At 41.6% G+C, this 26,550-nt stretch overlaps 1 protein-coding gene across 1 annotated transcript in view; it reads left to right on the forward strand.

Annotated features, from left to right (window-relative positions):
* Positions 1-26,550, forward strand: part of TNKS2 (tankyrase 2) — a 69,386-nt gene that overhangs the window by 24,553 nt on the left and 18,283 nt on the right. Inside the window, 12 exon segments of the mRNA XM_038409201.2 lie at positions 4,171-4,262; positions 4,348-4,426; positions 8,979-9,150; positions 9,807-9,886; positions 10,386-10,531; positions 12,836-13,001; positions 13,369-13,588; positions 19,234-19,343; positions 20,077-20,265; positions 21,069-21,321; positions 22,049-22,131; positions 22,852-22,972. Of these exon segments, the coding sequence (XP_038265129.1) occupies positions 4,171-4,262; positions 4,348-4,426; positions 8,979-9,150; positions 9,807-9,886; positions 10,386-10,531; positions 12,836-13,001; positions 13,369-13,588; positions 19,234-19,343; positions 20,077-20,265; positions 21,069-21,321; positions 22,049-22,131; positions 22,852-22,972 (1,711 nt within the window).

Below are 26,550 nucleotides of genomic sequence, written 5' to 3' on the forward strand. Positions count from 1 at the left end.
GTTTCATCAGTGAGTTGAAAGAATAAAGATAAGCTCAGTCTAATGCCAACTGCTGCAGCACTGCAGTAGGCAGCTTTCTCTCTGCCTGTATTCCTGGCACAGCCATTTATCCTAGTTTTGTTTTGCTTAGAATCCAACCAGTTTTCAATCCATATGAAAAGTGTTTGGCACCTTCATCTAGTAATTTTAGTAATTGTTAAAATAAATCAGATTTGTGTGGCTTGATCATTACAAACTCATGCTTGATTTCCACTCTTGCTCTTGATTACTTTATTCTGATAGTTACTATATGTTGAGGGAGATAGAGAGGAAATGGCAAACAAAGTAAAAGGAAAGAGAGATGAGGAAAGAGAACAGAAAATGGTATTGTATAATATCCTTTATATGGCCCATGGTACAAAATTCGCCATGAAAAATGTGTCATGGACCATGAAATCTCGTCTTTTGTGTGCTTTTACCCTATATTATACAGATTTCACAGGGGAGACCAACGTTTCTCAAAGGGGTCCTGACCTAAAAAGGGGTTGCGGGGCAGGGTGAGTCACAAGGTTATTTTAGGGGGGTTGTGGTATTGCCACCCTTACTTCTGCACTGCCTTTAGAGCTCGGTGGCTGTTGGCCAGGCACCCAGCTCTGAAGGCAGCAGCCCACCAGCAGCAGCGCAGAAGTAAGGGTGGCAATACCATACGATGCCACCCTTACTTCTGCACTGTTGCCTTCAGAGATGGGCGGCCGGAGAGTGTGGCTGCTGATTGAGGGCCTAGCTCTGCAGGCAGCAGCATCGAAGTAAGGGTGGCAATACAGTACTATGCCATCCTTACTTCTGCACTGCTGCTAACAGTGGCTCTGCTTTCAGAGCTGAACTCCTGTCCAGCAGCCACCACTCTCTGACCACCCAGCTCTGAAGATAGCACTGCTGCCAGCAGAAGTAAGGGTAGGAATAACGCAAACCCCCCTACGATAATCTTGCGACCCCCCCAACTCCTTTTTGGGTCAGGACCCTTACAATTACGACATTATGAAATTTCATATATAAATATCTGAAATCAAGAAATTGACAATTTTTTAAATCGTATGACCATGAAAATTGGAATTTAGTAGGGTCCTAGGTATGACCTAGTTACAGTTCCTGAAAAGAGTTGTTTCCAGAAATAATGGATTACATGGTCCAGATTCAACTAATGTATTTCCCTTGCCCTTTTTCTTGTACCAGGGATGAATTTAGTCTAGTAAATCTATGCAAATATTAAGAGCCTGAAACTAGATTTCCTAATATATTTATATAAATAATAATTAAATAAATTTTGTTGCTAGCTATTTGAGTAATTTTATAAGTTCAACCTTCAAACCTAAAACTGGTCTTAACTGTACTGATTCTCAAATCGAAGAAATAAAATGGGTAAAATCCTGGCTCTATTGAAGTCAATGGCAAAACTCTCATTGATTTCACTGAGGCCAGGATTTCATCCAATATTACAAATTATTGATCCATCTTTGTAATTAACATAGACTTCAAGAGTCTCAAGGTCCTAGATCAGGGGTCTCAAACATGTGGCCCGCAAGATTTTTGTGCGGCCCGCCAAGCTCCCCGCGTGCGCCCCCCCCCCCACGCACCCCTCTGTGTATACCGTGGCACCACGAATCCCGCACCGTTCCCTGAAGCAGACAGAACCATGCCCCTGGGGTGGGGCAGGGGGCTCCGTGTGTTACTCTCTCTTCCAGGCACACCCCCCTCCCTACCCCCACACGCAGCTCCCATTGGCCGAGAACAGGGAACCGCAGCCAGTGGGAGCTTCGGGAGAGGTACCTGGAGGACCAGCAAGAGCAGCACACAGAGCTGTGTGTTGCAGTGCAGACCCCCACCCCAGCGGGACGTGGTTCTGGCTGCTTCCTGGCCTAGAGCAGAGCAGAGAGGCATGGGGCCATGGCAGGCAGGCAGCAAGCCTGCCCTGGCCCCAGTGCGTGCGGGAGCCGCTCTAGGTAAGTGGCACGGGGCTGGAGCCCGCAACCCTCCTGCACCCCGCAACCCAACTCCCTGCCCTGAGCCTCCTGCCACACGTCGCACTCCTGCACCCTTGCCCGCAGCCCCCTGCACCCCTCCTGCACCTCACATCCCAACTCCCTGCCCTGAGCCTCCTGCCACACGCCGCACTCCTGCACCCTTGCCTGCAGCCCCCTGCACCCCTCACCCCCCTGCACCTCACATCCCAAATCCCTGCCCTGAGCCTCCTGGCACACGCTGCACTCCTGCACCCTTGCCCTCAGCCCCCTGCACCCCTCACCCCTCCTGCACCTCACATCCCAACTCCCTGCCCTGAGCCCCTTGCCACAACCTGTACACCTCCTGCACTCCCTGCCCTGAGCCCCTCCTGCACCCCATACCCCAACTCCCTGCCCTGAGCCCCTGCCACACCTGCACCCCTCCTGCTCCCCCTGGGGGCAGGGAGGGGAGTGGGGTTGGGGTGGAGACTTTGGGGAAGGGGTTGGAATGGGGGCAGGGAAGAGGTGGGGCAGGGGCGGGGCCTCATGGAAGGGATTGAGTGGGGGCGGGGTCAGGTGCAGCAAGGGTGGGGTGTCAGTGGTGTGGCCCTTGGGCAAATGCACTAGTACTCATGTGGCCCTCGTGATCATTTGAGTGTGAGACCCCTGTCCTAGGTACTGTTATACCAAACTTTGTCCGCCTCAATTAAGTGGGCTACACTGAGAATCTTCTCCCATACACTAATATTAGAGTTTTTAGTTTGTTTTTCTTTGGCTTGGTATCAATCTTGGTATTCTTTTTATAGGTTATCAATCAGACATACAAACATAGCTCTTTGATAGTTATAGACCACACACACCTCAACTCCGGGTTGATAGTTATAATTTTCTATTCTGGAACTGTTAAGATGGAGACAGACCAGCTTGTGGTTAATTGTTGGAGTGTAGGAGTACAGGTGATTTAAAGGTAAGGATGTAGGATGGGAAGTCCAGAAAATTTTGTTCTGTTCCATCTGGTCCAGATGCCCATATGACATTAAGCAAGTCACTTAATTACTCTCTGCCTATTTCCTCATCTGTAAAATGGAGATATTTGCTTTACTATGAATATTGAGACTAAGGCCCAGATATTTAGACATTGCTGCGCTCAGCATTGCAGCACCTAAGTCTCCTGTTCAAAAGGGATTTCGTCACTTAGGAGCCAAAAACTCTTTGGCCATCAATGGGATTTTGGCTCCTAAATCTCTTTTGAACATGAGACTTAGGTTCGTAGATCTGTTAGGTGTTGCAACCCTGAGCACAACAACACCTGAATACCTTTAAAAATGGGCCTAAATTCCTTGTTTTAAAGCACTTTGAGATCAGTTTCATCTAAGTGCTCATATACTTTTCATGTATTTGTGTGCCATTTCTAGAACCTATGCCTCTAATTATTAATATATTAATTACTAAATCCCTCAGGAGTAAGATACTATGTAAGCTTAAAAGTATTGAAGGCAGCTCTGTGATTGAAGTAATCAGTAGGACTGTTCTCCAAGCTAATCTAAGCATAGAAGGACAATTGTATAATAATTTGTTGTATTATTGTAGTAACATCCCCGAGGTACAGTGACAGTCTTCATCAGCCGTTTAGTTGGACAGAAATCATGGCATTGTAATAGGACATTGTTACAGATAATGTCTCCCACTTTAAAAGTGTTTCTCCCGAACTCATGTATCAACAGTAGATTTGCAGTATCACATGTTTTCCACTTGTGAGAGAGGACTCTATCCTTAAGATATTTTCTCTTCTCAAATGTAACTTCTTGTTACCCAGTTTGTGTAATTGCAGTTGTATTAAGCTAACAAAGGAAATATAGACCATGTTATCTACCTGTTTTTCAATTTACTGGTTCTGTGTTCATTAATTTCCCCAACATTATTATATTATACCGAGGTCAGAGTAGATAGCCCTTCTGGCCTTAGAATCTATGACTTAGTGTTAGAAATTTAGTTAAATGTTATGTTGGAAAACCATGGTGCAAATCCCTGAACCCATAGGTAGGTCCCATTGAAATTAATAGTACTCTGCATGGGTCTGTTCTAGCATTTCCTGATACAGGATCTTGCTTTAGTTTGCCAGTCATTAGCAACTAATAAAATTCTGTATATAACGAGAGCATTATTAATGCTGCAATTTTGAAATATTTAGCACTGTGCTGCTGCATCTCTGTATCCCAAGAGAAAGCAAGTCTGTGAATTACTTCTGAGAAAAGGAGCCAACATCAATGAAAAGACAAAAGAGTGAGTGCTACTGATGGATGCTATTAATTGTTCAGGATAATTTTATAGCATACGACTTAATTGTAATTTTTATTTTTTAATAAAGCTTCTTGACACCTCTCCATGTGGCATCAGAAAAAGCTCATAATGATGTTGTTGAAGTTGTTGTGAAGCATGAAGCTAAGGTATGAATTACTTCCTGTATTTCTTTGGCTAGAATTATCTATAAGATGTAACATTGTGGCACAAAGTTGACAGAAAGACTGCAGTTGTAAATTCAGCATTGTGCATAGAATTAGTTTTTGTAAGTATACATGTTTACGTATGCAAGACAGAGATGATATACACACTTGTATAGAATTATGTGTATAGACGTCATACATTTGTCAAGTTTTAAGAGAGAGAAAACCGTGAAGTTTTACTAATTACTACTACTTTCACTAAGTACGGGGAAAAAAGATATATTTGGTGCTTAATTACAAGCAATAGAACTGTGAATGTGTTTTACAAAAACACAACAAGAGAGGAGGTGGCAAATAAACTAGTTAGAAAAATAATACGGAAGAGATCTGGGGCTTAAATTTGAAAAGATAAAATGGAGAAAAATTTAAATGGTGTCACTGGCAATAAAATTAAGATCAAGTCATGATGTTGCACAGCTGCTATAATGCACCGCATTTTGGCCAAGTTTTCACATAGGGGAAGTATGGAAATAGGATGTGCCACTTAGTGTAATCACATTGAACAAGACTGCACCCCACTTAAAATAAAGACTTAAGATTCTGATTTTTGGAACTTGATTACAGGCTGACTGCTATATGGCTTCTGACATGGCTATTGAGAGAAGCAGAGAAGTCTAGAGAATAGAAAGTTACTTGTTGTAGGATTGAGTTACTGAATGACTGACTTGGTTATTAAAGGTTTCAGAGTAGCAGCCGTGTTTGTCTGTATTCGCAAAAAGAAAAGGAGTACTTGTGGCACCTTGGAGACTAACAAATTTATTTGAGCATAAGCTTTTGTGAGCTACAGCTCACTTCATTGGAGTGAAGCTCACGAAAGCTTATGCTCAAATAAATTTGTTAGTCTCTAAGGTGCCACAAGTACTCCTTTTCTTTTTAGTTATTAGAAAAATCCAGAGGTTCTCAAATCAGAAAGCTAATATTGGCCAGATATAGACAAAGCTGTTCTGTACGTCTTGTTTAGTAGTTAAACAGTGACATGAGGAGGGTGGGAATCATGTATAAGATCATAAATGAGACCCAGACTCCTCCCCCCTCAAGCTCTGACTGTAACTCTCACAAGCAGTAGGTTTAACTGTCATAGTTAATTTGTCACAAATGTCTTTTGAAATTGGCTTTTGGTTCCTCAGTAAAAGTAGTTTAAAAGTGGAACAAACTTTCAAAATTCATAGAATCATAGATGATTAGTGTTGGAAGAGACTTCAGGAGGTCATCCAGTCCAACTCCCTGCTCAAAACAGGACCAACCCAACTAAATCATCCGAGCTAGAGCTTTGTTAAGCTAGGCCTTGAAAACCTCTTAAGGATGGAGATTCCTCCGCCTCCCTAGATAACCCATTTCAGTGTTTCAGCACCCTCTTAGTGAACTATTTTTTCCTAATATCCAACCTAGACCTCCCCCACTGCAACTTGAGACCATTGCTCCTTGTTCTCATCTGCCACCACTGAGAATAGCCTAGCTTCATCCTCTTTTGGAACCCCCCTTCAGGTAGTTGAAGGCTGCTATCAAATCCCCCCTTGCTCTTCTCTTCTGCGGACTAAATAAGCCCAGTTCCCTCATCCTCTCTTTATAAGTCTTGTGCCCCAGCCCCCTAATCATTTTCGTTGCCCGCTGCTGGACTCTCTCCAATTTGTCCACATCCTTTCTGTAGTGGGGCTCCCAAAACTGGATAGAGGGGAATAATCACTTCCCTCAATCTGTTGGCAATGGTCCTATTAATGCAGCCCAATATGCTGTTAAATTCTTTAAACTTCAGTAACATACTGAATATGTCCTTACGTGCAGAGTAATGGGAATGAACGTTTGGCTCATGCAGTATTACTGCAGTTGAGAATTTTCACAGTTCCCTTTTTCAAGTCATTTCTAATGCATTCTAGGCCATGTTTTAGTGGTCTAAGGTACTTTCAGTCTCACTGGACTTGTATTAATAAAGCAGTAAGATTTTCCTTTTGAACATGTGGTGCTTGCCAAGACCTGTTGTTAAATGCTGAACTTCAAAGAAAAATGCATTCTCTTTTAGCCTAGATGCTGTGTTCAAGAGCAAACTAGATATTTGGTGTTCCTTTTTTAACTCTTAGTTCATTTAATTGAGAATGGTAATGCTATTTGCCACGTGGAGTGGGAATTGCTACTCTAAGCTAACTTCCCTAATAACTCTCAACCCACCATGTTTGTTCCTCCCTAGCATGTCACGGAGCACTCTCTAGGTGGGTCCCCTACCTGGAAGCAGTGTGTCATTTTGAGGCTTCTAGCTATGGAGCAAACGGGTGAAGATTGGGTCCCCCTTTGTGGTGGGCAGGGTAGTCATTCAGGGAATGTGTGCCTTGTGTATCTTGAGGTTGTCTAGTCTACTTTGGCTGATATGGAAGGGAAGGAAAACAGGCTTCCCTTGCATGATGTTGGTTGAAGCAGAGCTCCTGGTACTGGCTCTTTAAACTCCATGTTGAAGCTAAGGTATGTCTACACAGCAATGTAATCCTATGGTTAGTGGGACTAGAGTCAGCTGACCCATGTCAGAGAACCCTGACTTGAGTGTTAATACTGTATTTTAACCCTAGGCTTAGAATTTTCTGACCTGTGCTCAAACCTAGCGCTCTGGCATCCACACTGCAGTGCACAGATCTGAGTCAAAGTAATCCTGTCCCAGAGTGCCTAGCGCCCCACTCCCCAGTGTTGACACTAGCCCCACGAATGTGTTGCACTGTGGGAAACACAGCTGCCCACCCTGTTTCCTAACGGTAGTGGTGTCATTGATGGAACTCGGGTGCCCATAAAGAGCACATGAGTACATAAACTTCGTAACTAGCTCCTTTGGTGGCTGTCTCCGGAGAATGACTGTAGTTTGAGAAGGCTTTATACTGAACTATCATCTAATCTGAGAATTGGGCTTTCTACCTCTAGGCTGGGTCACATTGGCAGGAAAATGCCCATGTGCACCTGTTCTCAGGATAATTAGGACATCACTGCCCAGGTCTTTCAAAATGAAACTTTTGAAATTCTTAATTTTTAAAGTTGGATGTTCAACAAAGGTGTTTTTGTTTGGTTGGTTTTCTATTTATTTTTGTCTGTTTTAATATTTGACCTAAAAAAGTTTCAGAGGAAAAATGTGCACACATCACAGCCTGGCTGCTGCCAACCGCAAAGCGGTGAAGTGTGCTCCAGCACTCCCCTGAGATCCCTTATCCCTGCCCCTGCTGCACCGTGGGAGGCAGGAAAAAAGGATCCCTGGGTGGGTGTGGGGGAGTTTTGAGGCTGGCTTCCACTCACTCCCCTGACAGCGCACACTTCTCGGGCACCCCTGCCAGAGAGTTGAGCGGGGACTGCCCTACAGGGAGGCAGAGCGGCAGATCTGGTTTAGCATGGACCCAGGCCAGAGGAGGGATGACCCCCAACAGCCAGGAGCCTCCTCCCGCCTGTCAACTTTGCTTCCTGCTCCAAGGCTGTTCCACGCAACAGCAAGGAGGAGCTGGAGCAGGAAGTGGGAATGCAGTTGGCCAGATAGTAATAGCTCTTCTGTCACCAGGAACTCTGGGATACATCTGGAGGACTTCCAGGGCCCAAGTTAAGCCAGGGTCACATGCATGCAGGAAAGCAATAGGACTCAGACTCTCCAGCCCTGCAGGGTCCTGGGACCCTAGATCCGAATCCTAGGTTAGCACAATTGGTGTGTGGACACAAGGGTAGTCAGGCTTGAGCCCAGGCTCGGGCCTGGGCTTACATTGCTGTGTAGACATACCCTGAGAGGACTAGCAGGTTGCAGTAGCTGTGCAGTGGCAGCTTGATCAATCATCCTTTTGTGCTACTGGAGTGGCTGGTGGGGAGAAACATATGGAGACTGAGTAGTGTGTTCTCCACATGCTGCTGGCAGTACTAGTGTAAGGTGAAGGAGGGGAGTTCCTCTTACAGCAGCTGCTGTGGCAATGGCAACCACACCCTTAGCAGAGCAGCTGCCTGGCTCAGTACCAATTTAAGTGAGAGCTAAAATTGTTAAGCATAGCTGCCCTTAAGATTAGGTGAAGGGTCAGCAAAATAATTTGTGCCAACACCTCTAGCTACCAATTATTCCTGTCCATCATTATCTGACTGCTTTGCACAGGCATTGCCTAAGGATTTTGGAGAGGGTTAGTGAAATAATTTTCTGGGTAAAACACCTACTTTACTGATTCATTTTAAATAAATGTACTGGAAGTTAAGGGCTGCGGGATCCTTAGGTCTCTGCTACCCATTTGCTGTAAAATAAAAGCCCAGCTGCTTGTTGTATTCAGCATTAGTGACTGGCTTACATTTTTCATATTTTCTAGGTTACCTTTGCATGGAAATGAATTACAAACTTTTTTTTTTAAAGTGAAAATCAAGATTCTCCTTCACGGTTCCAGGGGTCAGATCTGTTGACCTAAGTGCTCATTGTGAACTTCTGCCTGGTCATTTGTGAAAATAAGGTCCTTGATGATTTTAAATCCTGTAAAACTACATTCTTAAGATTCTTTGTTCTCTCTAGGTTAATGCATTGGACAATCTTGGTCAGACTTCTCTGCATAGAGCTGCACATTGTGGCCATCTTCAGACATGCAGATTGTTGTTGAGCTCTGGATGTGATCCCTCAATTGTGTCACTGCAGGGTTTCACAGCTTTACAAATGGGGAATGAAAGTGTGCAACAATTACTACAAGGTACTATGTTTGTTTGTTTTAGGATACAAGTCCATTTAAAAAATGGTGTCATATTTTGTTTCATTTGCTGCATTGTCAGCCATTAAGGAATAGCACTGAGCTCAAGCAAAAAAAAGTATTTGATATGCTTGTCATCTGCTAACTGCTTCTGTATATTTAGTAGACCTGCCACTTCCAATCAGTTTGGAGAGTCACTGAAAAGAAATCTCTTAGGCTAAAAGTGAGGATCAATATTAGCTATTTTTGTTTTGCCTTTGTGACCAGAGGTAAGAGAGTATATACATAGCTTGCAGATTATTTTCAGTGGAAAAAAATCATGAATAAAAATTTATAAGCTTAAACATATAAGCGTTTTAGAATAATTGAAATTCAAAGACTGAATAGGAAAGTTTGACTGGTTCTGCAGTATTCCAGAGTTGAGGACAATGCAAGGGGCAAATTAACACAATTTTGGAAACCTGTTAATTCAAGGGTATAACCACAAGTTAAATTTTGGGGATTATATGAAAAGACATACATTGACTAGAATTTCCTGATTTATTTAAGAGCAGCCCTTGAAGTACTATATAGTAGTCTGATCTTAAATGTTCCTCTAATTAAATAAACTCTAAAAATACAAACAATTACTTTCTTTATAGCCCTATTTTCTTTTGTAGAAGGCATCCCATTAAGTAATTCAGATGCAGATCGACAGTTGCTGGAAGCTGCAAAGGCAGGAGATGTGGATACTGTGAAAGTAAGAACGTGCAGTTTTAATATTTACTAGGGTGCATATTTTGTCAAACTATATTTATGTTGCTTAAAAAGAGGGAGAGCCTATCTCAGTCTGAGTGCTGTAGACTCATGATCCTAGTCCTGATTCTCCCGTACTGTGCAAAAATCCCCTGGTCAGATTTAAAGAGTAATATTGGCCCATTTTTCTGAAGAGTCCCATTCAGTTCTTCATTGAAAAGAAATACTACTGAGAGTAGTTACAGGTTTAAAGAGAGGGAAACAGGTGATTCTCTTTGCGCCGTCAGGGATACAGGATCCCTGAAAAGTAAAGCCTTTTTGTAAAAACTCATTGGCAAATTAAATGTCATGTACAGATTATAATGAGTATTATTAAATCTTCTGGTTATGGTAAATAGAAGTAACTTTTCAAATCAGATATGCAGAACAGTATTTTATGACTAGTGTCTACCTGCTTGTATTTTGTTATATGTATAGTAATGTATGTTTTGTCTGTTTCACAGAAGTTATGTACAATTCAGAGTGTGAACTGCAGAGATATTGAAGGGCGTCAGTCCACACCACTTCACTTTGCAGCAGGATATAACAGAGTGTCTGTGGTTGAGTATCTTCTTCAGCATGGAGCTGATGTTCATGCAAAAGATAAAGGGTAAATACTCGAAAAATGTTGTCTGTGTTTTGTGATAGTTCTGAGCCCTTGAATTTTGCTTACTGATTCGTGTTCTGTCTTACTTCAGATACTTTATATTTCTTTGGAAAATCCTTCCTATATAATGGTCACTCTCTCTAGTGCTATAGGACTTTAAAATATACCCACTATATAGTCTACAAGACCTGAATCATGTAATTTAGGCCAGTCAAAACACACAAGTGAGAAATAGTGATGTGTATATATAGTACAGAATATGCATTTTAAACATCAGCAGAAGTATCACACTATAGTAAAGCTATAGTAAAGAACAGAATTATCAGATACTTAGATGAACACAATTTGTTGGTGAAGAATCACCATGGCTTTTGTAAAGGAAAATCATGCCTCACCAACCTACTAGAATTCTTTGAGGGTAATCAACAAGCATGCGGACAAGGGTGAGCCAGTGTACCTAGATTTTCAGAAAGCCTTTGACAAGGCCCTCACCTAAGGCTCTTAAGCAAAGTAAGCTGTTATGGGGGAAAAAAGAAAAGGTCCTCCTCTGGGTCAGTAACTGGTTAAAAGATGGGAAACAAGGGGTAGGAATAAATGGTCAGTTTTCAGAATGGAGAGAGGTAAATAGTGGTGTCCCCCAGTGATCAGTACTGGGACCAGTACTGTTCAACTTATTCATAAATTATCTGGAAAAAGGTGTAAACAGTGAGGTGGCAAAATTTGCAGATAGTTAAGTCCCAGGCAGACTGCAAAGAATTACAAAGGCATCTCACAATATTGAGTGACTGGGCAACAAAATGGCAGATAAAATTCAGTGTTGATGCAAAGTAATGCACATGGGAAAACATAATCCCAACTATAAATATAAAATGATGGGGTCTAAATTAGCTGTTACCACTCAAGAAAGAGATCTTGGAGTCATTGTGGATAGTTGTCTGAAAACATCCACTCAATGTGCAATGGCAGTCAAAAAAAAAAAAAAAAAAAAAAAAAACTATCCCTTTCCTAATGATTCCCAACATTGTTAGATAATAAGACAGAAAATATCATATTGCCTCTACATAAATCCATGGTATGCCCACATCTTGAATACTGCATGCTGATCTGGTCGTCCCATCTAAAAAAAAATACACTGGAATCGGAAAAGGTGCAGAAAAGGGAAACAAAAATTATTAGGGCTATGGAACAGCTTCCATATGAGACAGATTAATAAAATGGGTTTCAGAGTAGCAGCCGTGTTAGTCTGTATTCGCAAAAAGAAAAGGAGTACTTGTGGCACCTTAGAGACTAACAAATTTATTTGAGCATAAGCTTTTGTGAGCTACACATCCAATGAAGTGAGCTGTAGCTCACGAAAGCTTATGCTCAAATAAATTTGTTAGTCTCTAAGGTGCCACAAGTACTCCTTTTATTAATAAGATGGGGACTCTTGGAAAAGATATGATGGGGGGGGATATGATAGAGATCTGTAAAATCATGGTGGGTGTGAAGAAAGTAAATAAGGAAGTGTTGTTTATTCTTCTTGTAACACACAAACTAGGGGTCAGCAAATGAAATTAATAGGCAGCAGGTTTAAAACAAACAAAAGGAGGTATTTCTTTAAACAATGCACAAATCAACCTGTGGAACTCTTTGCCAGAGGATGTTGTGAAAGCCAAGTCTATAACAAGGTTAAAAAAAAAAACTAGATAAGTTCATGGAGGATAGATCCATCAATAGCTATTAGCCAGGATGGGCAGGGATGCAAAGCCATGCTCTGAAGTGTCCCTAGCCTCTGTTTGCCAGAAGCTGGGAATGGGCAACAGGGCATGGATCACTTGATGATTACCTGTTCTGTTCATTCCCTCTGAAGTACCTGGCATTGGCCACTGTTAGAAGACAGGATACTGAGCTAGATGGACCATTGATCTGACCTAGTATGGCCTTTCTTATGTTCATATGTTCACAGTTATCCTCACTGATAAAATTAAGGCCACTTTAGTTGACAAAAGAAGTAATGAGCATTTTTTAGCATTGGATTGTTAAAGATTTAAAGCCATTGAAAGACAAATATGCATTCACAAGGGAAACCAGTACACAATGGCGAAAATAAATATTAGTCTTTCAGTATCTCTAAGTATATAGGTAACTACCTATTTTTCATATTTTAATGGCTTGATTTCTCTTCAGAAATTCAGAACATCTGATTGTTTTCAGAAAAGTTGTAGAATATTCATGGTGTAATAAAGTTAGAGCTGTTTTTGACAGAATGATTTAAACCTAAAATGTAGCGTGTATTAAGAGAAGTTTGCTTAATCTTGTTTTCAGAGGTCTTGTCCCTTTGCACAATGCTTGTTCCTATGGTCACTATGAAGTAGCAGAACTGCTTGTTAAACATGGTGCGGTTGTAAATGTAGCTGATTTGTGGAAATTCACTCCCTTACATGAAGCTGCAGCAAAAGGAAAATATGAGATCTGCAGACTTCTATTGCAGGTACTCTACAGGTTGATAGAGAGAAGGGTAATTGATGGAAATAAATGTGTCATGTTTAATCTGAAGTGTGGGGTAGGGCTCTAAGAAATTGGATTTTATTCGGGTCGGGTTTCCAATCAATGGTTATTAAATTAAGAAATACGCTTTAAGGGTACATTGTCCTTCCTCTCACTATGTGTGTATTTTTATTCTTTGGAATACATGATAGACTTTCTTTATACAAGTTGAATGTGAATGGAAATAAATTACCTATGGGGTATATAAGCTATCTAAGAGCTACAAGTACTTATTCTGATTATTTCCATTTTTGACAATAGTTAAAATGAGATGAGTACTTAATATCTTCTGGGCTTTTTATATGCTACAGCATGGTGCTGATTCCACAAAGAAGAACAGAGATGGAAATACTGCTTTGGATCTAGTTAAAGATGGTGATACTGATATTCAAGACCTACTTAGAGGAGATGCAGCTTTGCTAGATGCTGCCAAGAAGGGTTGTTTGGCCCGAGTAAAGAAGCTTTGTTCACCTGACAATGTAAATTGTCGTGACACACAAGGAAGACATTCAACACCACTACATTTAGCAGGTTAGTGCTGTTAAATACTAAACAGTTAGTACATACTTAGATTTTACCTAATTATGTCAATGTACACGCTACAACCTTGCTGTCACCGATGTAAGTGCCCTACTACACCAACATAATAGCTTCACCTCCATGAGAGGTGTAGGGTTTATGTCGGTGTAGTTAGGGTGATGCAATGTCCATGTAGACACTGGGTTATTTACATCAGCTGTTGGGAATTTCATGGCTCCATGTTGGAGCCATGAAATTAATAAGATAGCTGCTCACAGCTTGAGCTGTCACCCTGGGGTGGGGGGGCTCCAGCGAGAGCCCAGCTGACCTCAGGGTCCTGAGCTCTGGATACAGAGCTCCCCCACTGGGAGCCCGAGGTAACTGCCTTGCTCCCAGCAGGGAGTGGGGGCAGCCAGGCTCACAGCAGGGAGCTCAGAGCCTTGGGCAGCAGCTGGGTTCCCAGACTCTCAGCCCCCACACTGCCCCCTTTGGTCGGTGGAAGAGCTGCTGGTGAGGTGTAGTGTGGACATGAGCCACCATAATTAATGTGATGGCTGTAAATTGACCTAACACATAGCTTGACTTAAGTTTTTAGTGTAGATGTGCCCTAAGTTGACTTGGGCCTTGTCCACAGTACCAAGTTTTTTCACCGAAAACTGCCTTTTGATGACAAAACAGCAAGAGCGTAGATACTATGATGGGACTTTTGTCACAAAAAATGCCCAGATTTGGCAACAAAAAACTTCCACCCCTACAAGAGACTTTTTTGTCTTTTCTCCTCCCTTTATTGTCAATGAAGAGCCAGTGTAGACACTCCTGATAGTTTTGTCCACAGAACTGTCTTCCGCCAGTATCCCACAATGCCTGCCCTGATTGCTCTGCTCAGTGTTTTGATCTCTGCTGCCTTGCAGGCTTGCGCCCCTCCCCTTTCAAAGCTCGGGGAAGTATCTATGTGCTGCTCCATTTGGGGAACAAAGAGAGCAAATAATTGGAATGCTCCCGTTCTGCCACTTCAGGAGGAGGGGGGCAGACTGATGTGCTGCTTTGCCATTCCTCAACATGGAGAGCTCACATAGCTACTCATGATGCTGCTCTCAGCAGCTGAGGGGGCTGTGGGAGAACTTGGAGAGAATCCCAAGATGTGCAGCGATCAGCTCTTCCTTCCCACAACATTGCACTGTGGGATACATACCCACGGTGCATTGCTCACCCTGTCAATGATGATGTCCCCAATGTGGACATGATCTGTCGACAGAGGGAGCAAGTGTGAACACCCTTTGGCGATTATTGTTTATGTCGACACCCAAAAGTCGACATAAGTTTTGTCAACTAAACTTGGTAGTGTAGACAGCCAGCCCTTGGTTAGATTTATTAGAGAGGAAATGTACTTCTGTGACAGGATAATCCTGAAAGCCTAGGGGACTCTGAGAGGTGTGAAGTGACCTATTCATCTCAATGTGATGGTCTCAACTGAATGAGAACATCTTATGGAGATGAATAAAGTGTTACAATAACTCTGAGATGTATGAATTGTTCCATTCATGTCCTTGGATGTTCCCATTTCCCCCTCCCGTGACCCCCAGTTTTGGAGAGCCTTTGATATGCAGTGTGTTCTTGATGCATGTTCCTGGTATGCCTGTTCTCAGCTTCTCATCCAGATGCTTGCAGGGAGAAGTCTTTGGCACCTCCCGCTCCCTCCTACTCCCCATCCCAACAAGGTCCCCCAGATCCCAGCTTTCATGAGGCAGCTAGAAAGAGAAATTTTGACACCCCAGAGGGGCTGGTGTCCCCAGATCACATAAAGGGTGGTAGGCAGAGGGACTCAGACACTCCTAGAAAGATAAGCCTCACTCCCTTATCCCGGCTCACATGAGGGGAGGCCAGACCCCCACAGACGAGTAGTGGCCTCCCTATTTCTGGCACACACATGCAGGTAAGGAGAGACTCAGACCTCCAAGGAGAAATAGCCCTTCCAGATTATGGTGCACACACTGGGAAGCGAGAATGTGGGGCTAGCAGATGCCCTGGCTCCTCTTCACCAGTCTCCTTGCCACTCATTTCCATGTCCCCTTTCCCAGTGTCCTTCCCCTCCCATCTACTGCAACTCCCAACCCTTCCCTCAGCCCCTCTCTCCTCCTTACCACTCATCCCTATTTATCTCCTTCCTCATAATTCCTCCTCTATTTGCGGCAGCCCTAAGCCCTTTTCTCCACCAAACGCCTTTCCTGCCAGGAAACATTTGCATGTCTAATCTTTTTTCAAAAAATACTTTTAATTACATTCCCCCAAAATAAAAAAAAATATCCTGACAGGCAAATTTTAGCAACATGTCTTGGAACCTTTTCCGCATTTCTGCCCTAGGGTGGGCCTGGAACGAACACTGGCTGGGTAGGTGTTTTTCATTATTCTTAGGGGAATTGAAACTATAGGTTGCCATCAGTTAAGATACTCCCCATTTCTATACAGCCTGGTCATGAGGAAATTTAGGCTGCTCTTTACAAAGATGGTGAAAACTAGCTGCCTTCAGGTAAGATGGTGGCACTGTGTTCTGCCAAAGAAGCAGAGAAGAGCACTGTGAGGAGCAGGTGAATATGGGAGGGAAGACAAGAAGGGTAAGTTGGGAGAAGTATAAGGAAATAGAGGCAGGAAGGAGAATGTGAGGAACAGGAAACTGAGGAGATAGGGAGAGCAAATATTAAAGGGAGCAGATGGAAGACATAAGACTGTAGGTAGCATGGAGGAAGAATGTGAGTGGGACGGGGGGAGAAGCAGGATAACGATGGGGAGGAAGACAGAGTGGCAGTTGGATAAGTGGAGTCTTCTCCAAGCATCCAAAGGAGTGGTTTGCACTTTTGTCCCTTTAAAATTGACTTTTGAATCCAAAATGATCATACCCAATTTGGGGGTGGGTGACTTGTATCTAAAGGCTCAAAAATCAGTAGGCAAACAAAAATGCAGTTTGTTTCTAAATTTTATTATATTTAAGCCAGTCTCATTATTTTTGAAAGCTTGTTTTTGACAGTGTTGTTTCTGTCACCCTCCCTAAAGCCCCCACACAGCAATCTCCATTTGTCCTCTTCTCAATGTCACAGCCCCAAACTCTACAGGGTGAGGCAGAACTGTCAGGCAAACTCCTGATGTGCTGAGCTCCAAGCTTTCTTACTGAGCCAGCCTCTGCATCCGATAAACTTCTTATGGTTTACCTCAGGAGGATCTCCTGTGACAAGTTCATTGGCCCAAGACTGTTACAGGCTGCCATAGGGTGAATAGAATCATAGAATATCAGGGTTGGAAGAGACCTCAGGAGGTCATCTAGTCCAACCTCCTGTTCAAAGCAGGACCAATCCCCAACTAAATCATCCCAGCCAGGGCTTTGTCAAGCCTGACCTTAAAAATCTCTAAGGAAGGAGATTCCACCATCTCCCTAGGTAACCCATTCCAGTGCTTCACCACTCTCCTAGTGAAAAAGTTTTTCCTAATATCCAACCTAAGCCTCCCCAACTGCAACTTGAGACCATTACTCCTGGTTCTATTATCTGGTATCACTGAGAACAGTCTAGATCAGTGGTTCTTAACCTTTACTGCAGCCTGCACTCCTTGGTTCTCAAAATATGTTCTCTCACCCCTTATAAAAAAAAAATCAAAGTGTGTTCTTCCACCCTTTATCAAAAGTTGTTGAAGTAGGTCAGTTCTTTAAACCTAGATATATTTTTTTGTTTAACTATTACTGTAATATATAAAGTCTAATGTTAATAAATACCTAGGTTTGATGAAACAAAGTAGTTGTACTTGCATGCCTGTGCTTAATTTGTGTTTTCAATTATTTACCTTCTAAAAAAAAATCTGGCATGTCTCGCACCCCAGGGGGTTCATCACTCCCAGGTTAAGAACCACTGGTCTAGATCCATCCTCTTTGGAACCCCCTTTCAGGTAGTTGAAAGCAGCTATCAAATCCTCCCTCATTCTTCTATTCTGCAGACTAAATAATCCCAGTTCCCTCAGCTTCTCCTCATAAATCATGTGCTCCAGCCCCCTAATCATTTTTGTTGCCCTCCTCTGGACTCTTTCCAATTTTTCCACATCCTTCTTGTAGTATGGGGCCCAAAACTGGACACAGTACTCCAGATGAGGCCTCATCAATGTCGAATAGAGGGGAATGTTCACATCCCTCGATCTGCTGGCAATGCTCTTACTTATACAGCCCAAAATGCCATTAGCCTTCTTGACAGCAAGGGCACACTGTTGACTCATATCCAGCTTCTCTTCACTGTAACCCCTAGGTCCTTTTCTGCAGAACTTCTGCCTAGCCACTCCAGTCCCTAGTCTGTAGCAGTGCATTGGATTCTTCTATTCTAAGTGCAGGACTCTGCACTTGTCCTTGTTGAACCTCATCAGATTTCTTTTGGCCCAATCCTCTAATTTGTCTAGGTCCCTCTGTATCCTATCCTTGCCCTCCAGCATGTCTACCACTCCTCCCAGTTTAGAGTCATCTGCAAACTTGCTGAGGGTGCAATCCATGCCATCCTCCAGATCATTAATGAAGATATTGAACAAAACAGGGCTTGTGTGGATTTGCATGGGGATGTTACAGCTAATGCTTAAACATTCCTATTTTTAAAAAACTAGTAAGTTAATGCACAAATGTTATTAGATAGTTGTTTGTTATATGCAATGCAAAAGCAAGGTGTAAAAAAGTATGCTGCTTAACTATCTGTTGGTAAAGGAATAGAAGGTATTCTGTTAGGTGGCTTAACTTTTCTTTATCTTGCTTTTTTTGGTTTGGTGTAAGTTATGTTATCTGTAGTAACCTGAACTATTAACGTGATCTTGTCAAATCTGGTGAGTTTTTAGTGAGACACACCAAATCAGGATTCTCACCTGTAATGACAAATTTCGATGTCCTTATTGACAAGTACCCTCCCTGCTTACCTTGCCTCCCCAATTTCTCCTTAAAACCAGGCACCAGCAAGGAGAGACATAATGTAGCTGATACCCTTCCAGTACAGTGACTGTGCTAATTTGGGGCCACCAGAACTGGCAGATTGCAAGGGGTTGACAGCTCAGTGGGATTCAGCAGAAGAGGTGAAGGAAGGTGGAAGAAAACTTTCTGGAGAACAGAGACAGAGAAGGGTGGGGCGAAAGTGGGCTGTTTTTGTCAGGAATGGATGCAGAATTTTCTTGTCCATCAGAATGAAGATGCTTACCTGAAGTTTTCTAATGCTCACTAAGAAATATAACTCTTGGTAAAAGGAGAATTTAGATTTTCCAACATCAGTGCTGATTTGAAATCCATTAATTTTTATTTTGGAAACTCTTAATACTCAACGCCAAATGTCTAGGTGCAGACAGTTAACACCTTTATTTTCAAGTAAAGATGTTTAATTTGAGTATGTTGTTGCTTAAATATTTGAAATATTAAAAGTATAGCACTGGAGTACTCTTTGCAAATTGATTAAGTGACATTTATTGTGGAATTGAATACACAAGATTAATTTATTCCATAGCTTGTAGTAAATGGTTTCACACAGTATAGCAGAATTTGGTGATTTATTTGCAGACTTTTTCCCCTCAGATGTGATTTAAAAATAAAATTGTATTTAATCGTAATTATTCTGGTGACGATTTTTCTCTTCCTTCCTCCCTTAACTGCCCGTTAGCTGGTTACAACAATTTGGAGATTGCAGAGTACCTGTTACAGCATGGAGCTGATGTGAATGCACAGGATAAAGGAGGGTTGATTCCTCTACATAATGCAGCATCTTATGGGGTAAGAATCTCTAAATTACTATCTTTTGGAACAATTTGAAACTTTTGTAAAAAGTTGTGATATGATGCTTTTATTGGCATTAATTGTGTAGCCTGACAATCTCTAAAGCTTTTGACGTGTTATAATATCACCTCATTTGGAATTAGTTATTTGTAACTGCAGCTCAAATTCAACTGACTATTGCAGAAGTGAAGATTTTAAATTTGTGAAATTATGTTGAGAAAGGTCATTCAAAAACTATTGTAAAAACAAGCAGCCTAAAAGATGTCCTGTAAAATTGCTTTTCACATGTGCATACTAGTAGAATTTCACTAGTAAAGATTTCACTTGCAGTTCTGTGAGTGATCTGGTGAGATTTCAGACATCTGTGAATTCAAACCAGGAAATAAGGCCCTTCTGTGTTTGGATGCTGTCTGGGCTGCTTTCAGATTCAGGGATTTGAATTCAAGCCCCCCTCTGGCTCTCCTTCAATTTAAAGGAGTTTGTATTTGGTATTCTGGTTTGATCTATTTCAGTTTTACGGAAGAAAATGACTTAATTATACACAGATACATTATAGTTCAGAATAGTCTCTTCGGTTTTGTTAATGTTTATTTCTGACCTTATTGTAATTTAGATCAAAAAATTCTAGGAAAATCCAGAATGAGTTGCAAAAAGGGTTGTTTAATAATTCTGAGAGTTTCAGTATATTAAACTACCATCTCGGAATATAACAGGATATTTTATTTTCCAGCATGTAGATGTAGCAGCTTTACTTATAAAGTATAATGCGTGTGTGAATGCTACGGACAAATGGGCTTTCACACCTTTGCATGAAGCAGCCCAGAAAGGAAGGACACAGCTTTGTGCCTTGTTATTGGCACATGGAGCTGATCCTACTCTGAAAAATCAGGAAGGACAAACACCATTAGACCTGGTCACCGTAAGTGATGGGATCTTTTGAGAAATCTGTGCTTAGCTGCAGCTAGTGGTTGCTCACCTGGTTTATATAAGATGCTTTTAGTCATTTTATTCAAAGAACAAATTTGGAGTTAGTGCACCATTTATAAACTCTGGTTTCTTGCGTGTTTATGCAAGCCAGTACACCCACATAAATCTTCTTTCTCTGTTCTCTTGCACAAAATTGCTGCAAAGTTCTTCTGACAGCCTGATAAAGAAAACAGACACTGATTTGTTCCAGAATTGACATTTATCTATTTTTAATTTTTACTTTGGGTACTTGATCTACCTATTTTACTGGCTAATATAATATTTGACCACAAAAAAACTGTGTTAGAGGTGAAATTTAGTCTAACTTTATTAAAACCTTCTCATTTTATAAAATTTAATCAGGCTGTTTAAGGTTTTGTTTTCGATTATTATAATACAATCAAAAGCTTCACATTTTCAAAGTAATGCTGAATGGATCGTCTTGCTTCAAATTGGGATTTCTTGTTTTTAAAGTAAACTAGTAATGAGTTTTGTTTGACCTTGTGTTTATCCGGAAAAAAGTTACAAATATCAAAACGTTCATGTATTGCACTTTTAATTTAGAACAAGTTTTTTTAAAATCTTGTTTAAGTGAAAGATTGCTTTTTAGTTGGTTGAAATGTTTGCATTACTTACACATTTGTTCTCTATGGCTTTGGGCTTAATTTTTCTCAAGTATTTAATTACCTTTATTCCAGAAAATAACTTTGCATGGAAGGCTTCCTCCATTTTAATAAACTGTCTTTTGATATTTAGGCAGATGATGTTAACGCGCTGTTGACAGCTGCTATGCCTCCTTCTGCGTTGCCATCTTGTTACAAACCTCAAGTTATAAATGTATCTCAAACCACCGGATCTGCTGCTGATTGCCTGTCTTCCGTTCCATCCAGCCCATCCAGTCTGTCTGCTGCCAGTAGCCTTGACAACTTATCTGGTAGCTTTTCTGAACTCCCTTCAGTTGTTGGTACAAACAGTGCAGAGGGAGCAACTGTTTTAGAGAAAAAGGAAGGTAAGGTTTTCTTTTGTTCTAATTATAGATGTGAATTAATGACTCTTGAGCAGTTTATATAAATAAAGTTAAATAAAGCATGATTTTGTTGAAATTTTTTTTTCTTTTTCAGTATTTTTATCTAATTTAGTGAGTTTTGTGGGTACTCTTCAGCTCTTACTAGAATTTTCAATTTATCCATTAACTACGTTTGTCTTCTGTTATCATCTCTGTTTCCAACTGTGGCTTGATAAGGAACGGATAGCCAAAAGAACAAAAAAAAAATAACCATTGCACAGGGGTCTTCAGGCATTTTGTTCGGATAGACTCTTACTGATCAATCAGGTTTTAAATAGAAATCAAATAAGTATTTATTTGAATGGTCTTATACACAATGAAATGGTATCATAGGTTCTAAAAGATTTGCAAGACTGTTTTATGAACTAGGTTGCTTTAATAACTTCTGTTCATTGCTTAAATATGCAGTACTAGTAGCTAAACACTTACTTGTTTTGGAAACCAGGATCATGTGTTCTAGTGTGTTTTTATTTGTATAAAGAACCTAGTGTGTTCTAGGTGCCACCAGAAACAGTAATATATAATTGTCTTATTAGTAACTTAAATATTTTTCTTAATGTTACCAAGTCTCTTAAAAATTCTTGTATTTCCCCTTATTGCAGAAGTGTAAGTATGGAATATACTGTGTTGTAGATAATATGAATGTGAAAGTAACTTGTATATTCTTCAGTTCCAGGTGTAGATTTTAGCATAAATCAGTTTGTGAGGAATCTTGGACTTGAACATCTGATTGACGTATTTGAGAGAGAGCAAGTGAGTAGCTGTGTACAAATATTGGGTTAGAAAACTCTACCAGTATGTTCCTTTTTGAAGTGGGAGGAGTGATAGCCCTTGTAATTTAAGACCTACAGGTTAAGTTTTTGTTTCTGTTATGTTAGCACAGGTGATGAAGTCAATAGAAAGTGAATATCGTGAAAGTATGTGTAGTAATTACAAAGGTGTAGACTATTCTGTTAGTTTGGTAATATATCCTGAAAGTAAAATTTCCCAGTCAGGGAAGTGATTCTTGCAGTACCGCTGGCCTACATTTTTAGGTAGGGTTATGCAAACAAAAAAATGGGGAAGATGACAGCAATTCTACTATGACTTGTAGTATGTTTTATGCTATTCAAAAGCAAAATTTCATGCTAGGGAAGACAGTAGATGCAAAGCCAAGGATGAACTGTTATATTAAAACATTCAGAATGTGACTCTTGTTACCATGAGTCTAATTTTAATTTAATATACTTATAAAATATCTTTTGTTTTATGGCTTGCTTCCTAACTATGACTTGTTTTAAAACTTCCCTAATTTGACTTCTGCTGTACAATATACAGATCTCCAGGGGTTGCATATCTGTTTTATAATCTAACTAAATTATCATAAATTTTATTTCTGAGGTTATAATTGATCCTTTCTAATGAAATATTTGCATGAAATTTTTTTTAAATGTATACAGCAATCTAAACAAATTATATTGTGCTTTGCTCTAGATAACACTGGATGTATTAGTTGAAATGGGCCACAAAGAGTTAAAGGAAATTGGTATCAATGCTTATGGACATAGGCATAAAATCATTAAAGGAGTTGAGAGATTGATCTCTGGACAGCAAGGTATATTTTTATTGAATTACTGAAGTGACACTGCTTTAATATAGAGTTCATTTTTATAAACTTTACCAGTTTTGTTCCAAATCATCTCTTGGTAGAAAGAGCTGATAATGCAGTTCTTTATATAACAAAATGTAAAATTATGCTACACTGTCTTTCAACTTGAAGCTCGTGTGAGAAGCTTTCACTAGTGGTACAAATTATCATGAACACCAGCATTCAATTGACTTTAATATTTGACTCCTTTATCATGATCACTGTCCAGGTTTACTTTCATTAGTTGGATTGTAGATTTAGAGAACTTTGATTGTAAGTGTTTTGGGACAGGGACCATTTCTTTGTTCTGTTTGTACAGTAACTAGCACAATGGAGTTCTGGTCATTGACTGGGGTTCTTATGTGCTACTGCAATACAGATAGTAAATAATAATTCACTTTTCAGAGTGACACAGGCTGTCCCCTTTTTCCCAAAAAGATAATTGTGGTTTTTCAATATTTTTCTTTAAAAAAAATAGTTGGTATCTTTCCAGTGGAGCTGAAATTAGCATAGCTGCTTTGTTTGATAACTTCAACTTGCATTGAGTTTTATACTAAAATCTCTATTTTGCAGCATTGTTTATGACAGCACAATCATAGGAATAAAACGTTTTGTTGGACTACAGCTGAAGAAAAAAAGAGCACATTGTATTGATTCTGTCACATTGAAACATAGGCTACTATTGTCTATGTACTATAGTACATTTCATAGAAATGGAATAAAATTAGTTAGAATTGGTAGGATTTTTTTTTCTAGACACCATCTATGGATTCTCGCTCCCAAATCTGGACTCTAGTATAAAACAGGCAGAACTCCCCACACTCTAAAGGGTTTTTTGGCTGTTAAGTGAAGCAGTAGTAGTCAAGGCCACAAGATAACCACTTCACCATGTTCATGTATCTCCTTGGAGCTTCAATAGCTATCCCTTGAACAGTCAGTTGCTTCTTGATTGCTGTCAGTGAAGGTGTTCTGTGTGGGAGCTATCTCTTCAGCTGCCAGTCTGTTCCTGTGCCAGTGTAGATTTACACTGCTGAAAGTATCCTTTTAGAAAGTGTCCTTGCTTTCCAACTGGGTCTCATCTGTTGTCTTTGAATTTGCAGTCAAACGCTCTAGCTAAAGAACATCAAGTGGTCCCTGGAGCCCTAGTCTTGCAGTTTGCACAGGTTCTTTAGAAATTTTCAGCTCTTTTGTTTTAAAAGGCCTTATCATTGTCATCTCTAGATGTTCAACTCCTTACCTGAATATTTTTAGAGCTTTGCCTTGAAGCCTCATTTGACTTGATACTCAAGCTGTGGAGCTTTCCTCAGGTCTCTGTGCTTTGCCTCAATGACTTGGTGCTTTAGCACATTTGCATCAGTGTTTTAGCACCCTTCCCTGGATATAATGGTATTGTTTCATGGTTAACTAGAACTTTCTTTTGGAGCTTCATTTTGATGCTTTTCTTAAGTCAAAGTGTCTTGCCTCCAGACACTTTTATATAACTTGCTAGGTTCCAGCCACAAACCAATGAGCATAGACTCCCAGAAGAGAGTTCCAGAGGGAAACTCCTAGTCAAGTGTTTGCTGACTGTTCAAACATCATGGGCTCCTGGCCAAAAGCATTGCTGAGAGGCCCGGTGTTGAGCTGCAGTCAGTTGTTGATGTACCTGCAGCTAGCTGCCCAGAGCAGTGATGAGGAACCCAATATCTTGCTGCAGCTAGCTGCTCATGTATCTTGGGCAGGCCATAGTATAAGGACTTCTGGTGCAGAGCACCTCTCTGGGTTCTTAAATCCAATAAATGATTGCCAGTTACTTGCCAACTCATTAAGAATTCTTGTCATTATCAGAAGTGATGGTAGTCTCCGTATCAAGCTGCAGTTGTTTGTTGGTGTATTTGGAAGTTTCAATGGAGATAGTCAGCATTGGACTTTGGCTTCCTGGGTTTGGGGACTGCTTTAAAGTTCTCTTACTGCTCTGCAGCATGATCTGAGCTAGAAACACTTACAGGTGAAGGTGGTAAATACTGTAAATAACCCAAAGTAGATCTCAGCACAGTCAGATTTCTTGTGCAGATGTCAGAGCTTATGCTTCAAGAGTTAGCTCTCTTTTGTGTGTGAAGCCCTGATCTTATCACCAGCAGTTTTTGGTGCCTTCTGCACATAGTCTGGTTGCAATCATTGTTTCAGTCCTTAGATTTCATGCTGAATTACCTTGTCTCATCCTGACCCCATAGATAACTGGATTCTGTGGCAGCCGCACCAGAAATACATCAACCTTATGGCTTAGGATGTTTGTGGAACACAAGGATATGCTAGAGCCAGAAGATGCTCTCATGCCCACATCTGTATTTGTAGTTTCCAAAGCATATGAATTGGGCACATGCAATTCAGCAGAGACCATTGGGTCAGTATGTTCTAAACATTTCTGCATACTTTCTTCCTAGAGAATGATGGATCAGGTCCCCTTCTCAAAGGAGAAATGGGAGGTCTGAGGAAGAAGGAACTGCTTGTGACAGCCAGAACAGGCCAAATTAGCAAGGGATGTCTTATCTACCATTTTTTTTAGGAAAAAGGGGAAGCATCAGAGAAGCGGGCCGGCTTATGAACAGGTATAGAGAGGGGAGAGGTGGGACACAGCCCCTCCCCCCAACAGAGGGAGCAAGCAGAGGCAGCAAAGCCAGAAGGGAAGAGGCGGGGCCAGTGTCTCTCCGCTTCTGGCCATGCTGCTCTCCCCCAGCCTCCGAAGCAGCTGCAGCTCTGGGGCTGACAGGCTGCAGCTGTGACGCTAAGCCCCGCCCCCCAGAGCAGGCTGTGGCTGCGCTGCCTGGCACACTGGAGCACGCTGCAGCTATGCCACCCAGCCCAGCCCACTGGAACATGCTGCAGCCGCGCTGCCCAGCCTGCCAGAGCAGCTCCAGCAAGGCCAGAGACATCCTTCCCTGGCCCTCCCCAGATAAGGTGGGAAGGGATGGGATGGGGAGAGAGTGAGGGTCCTGGGCTAGGGGTGGGGTCATGTGGGGGATGGTCGCAGGGGTTACTCCCCTGACCCCTAGCTTCCCCCATCCCATCCCTTCCCACTATCTTCTCCTCCCCCCTCCCCCAAAAAAACCCGCTTTTTATTTACTTAGGTTTACCTCCATGCCTGCGGACTTTTGAGGTAAACAAACCATCTCAGCCAGCCAGCAGCTTATCCTGATGGCCCAGGAGCCAAAGATTTCTGGCCCCTGAATTATAGGGTTGGCTTATGAATGCGTCATAAAAATTTTCCATTTTTACTTATCCATCGGGGGGGGGCGGCATTGGCTTATAAATGAACCAGCTTATGATCGAGTATATACGGTACTTCAGAGGTGCTCTGATACGTCTAGATCAGTGGTTCCCAAACTTGTTCCGCCGCTTGTGCAGGGAAAGCCCGTGGCGGGCCGGGCCGGTTTGTTTACCTGCCGTGTCTGCAGGTTTGGCTGATCGCAGCTCCCAGTGGCCATGGTTCGCTGCTCCAGGCTAATGGGAGCTGCTGGAAGCAGCACGGGCTGAGGGACATATTGGCTGCCGCTTCCAGCAGCTCC

The sequence above is a fragment of the Dermochelys coriacea genome, chromosome 7, assembly GCF_009764565.3.
Source record: "Dermochelys coriacea isolate rDerCor1 chromosome 7, rDerCor1.pri.v4, whole genome shotgun sequence".
Taxonomy (NCBI): Eukaryota; Metazoa; Chordata; order Testudines; family Dermochelyidae; genus Dermochelys; species Dermochelys coriacea.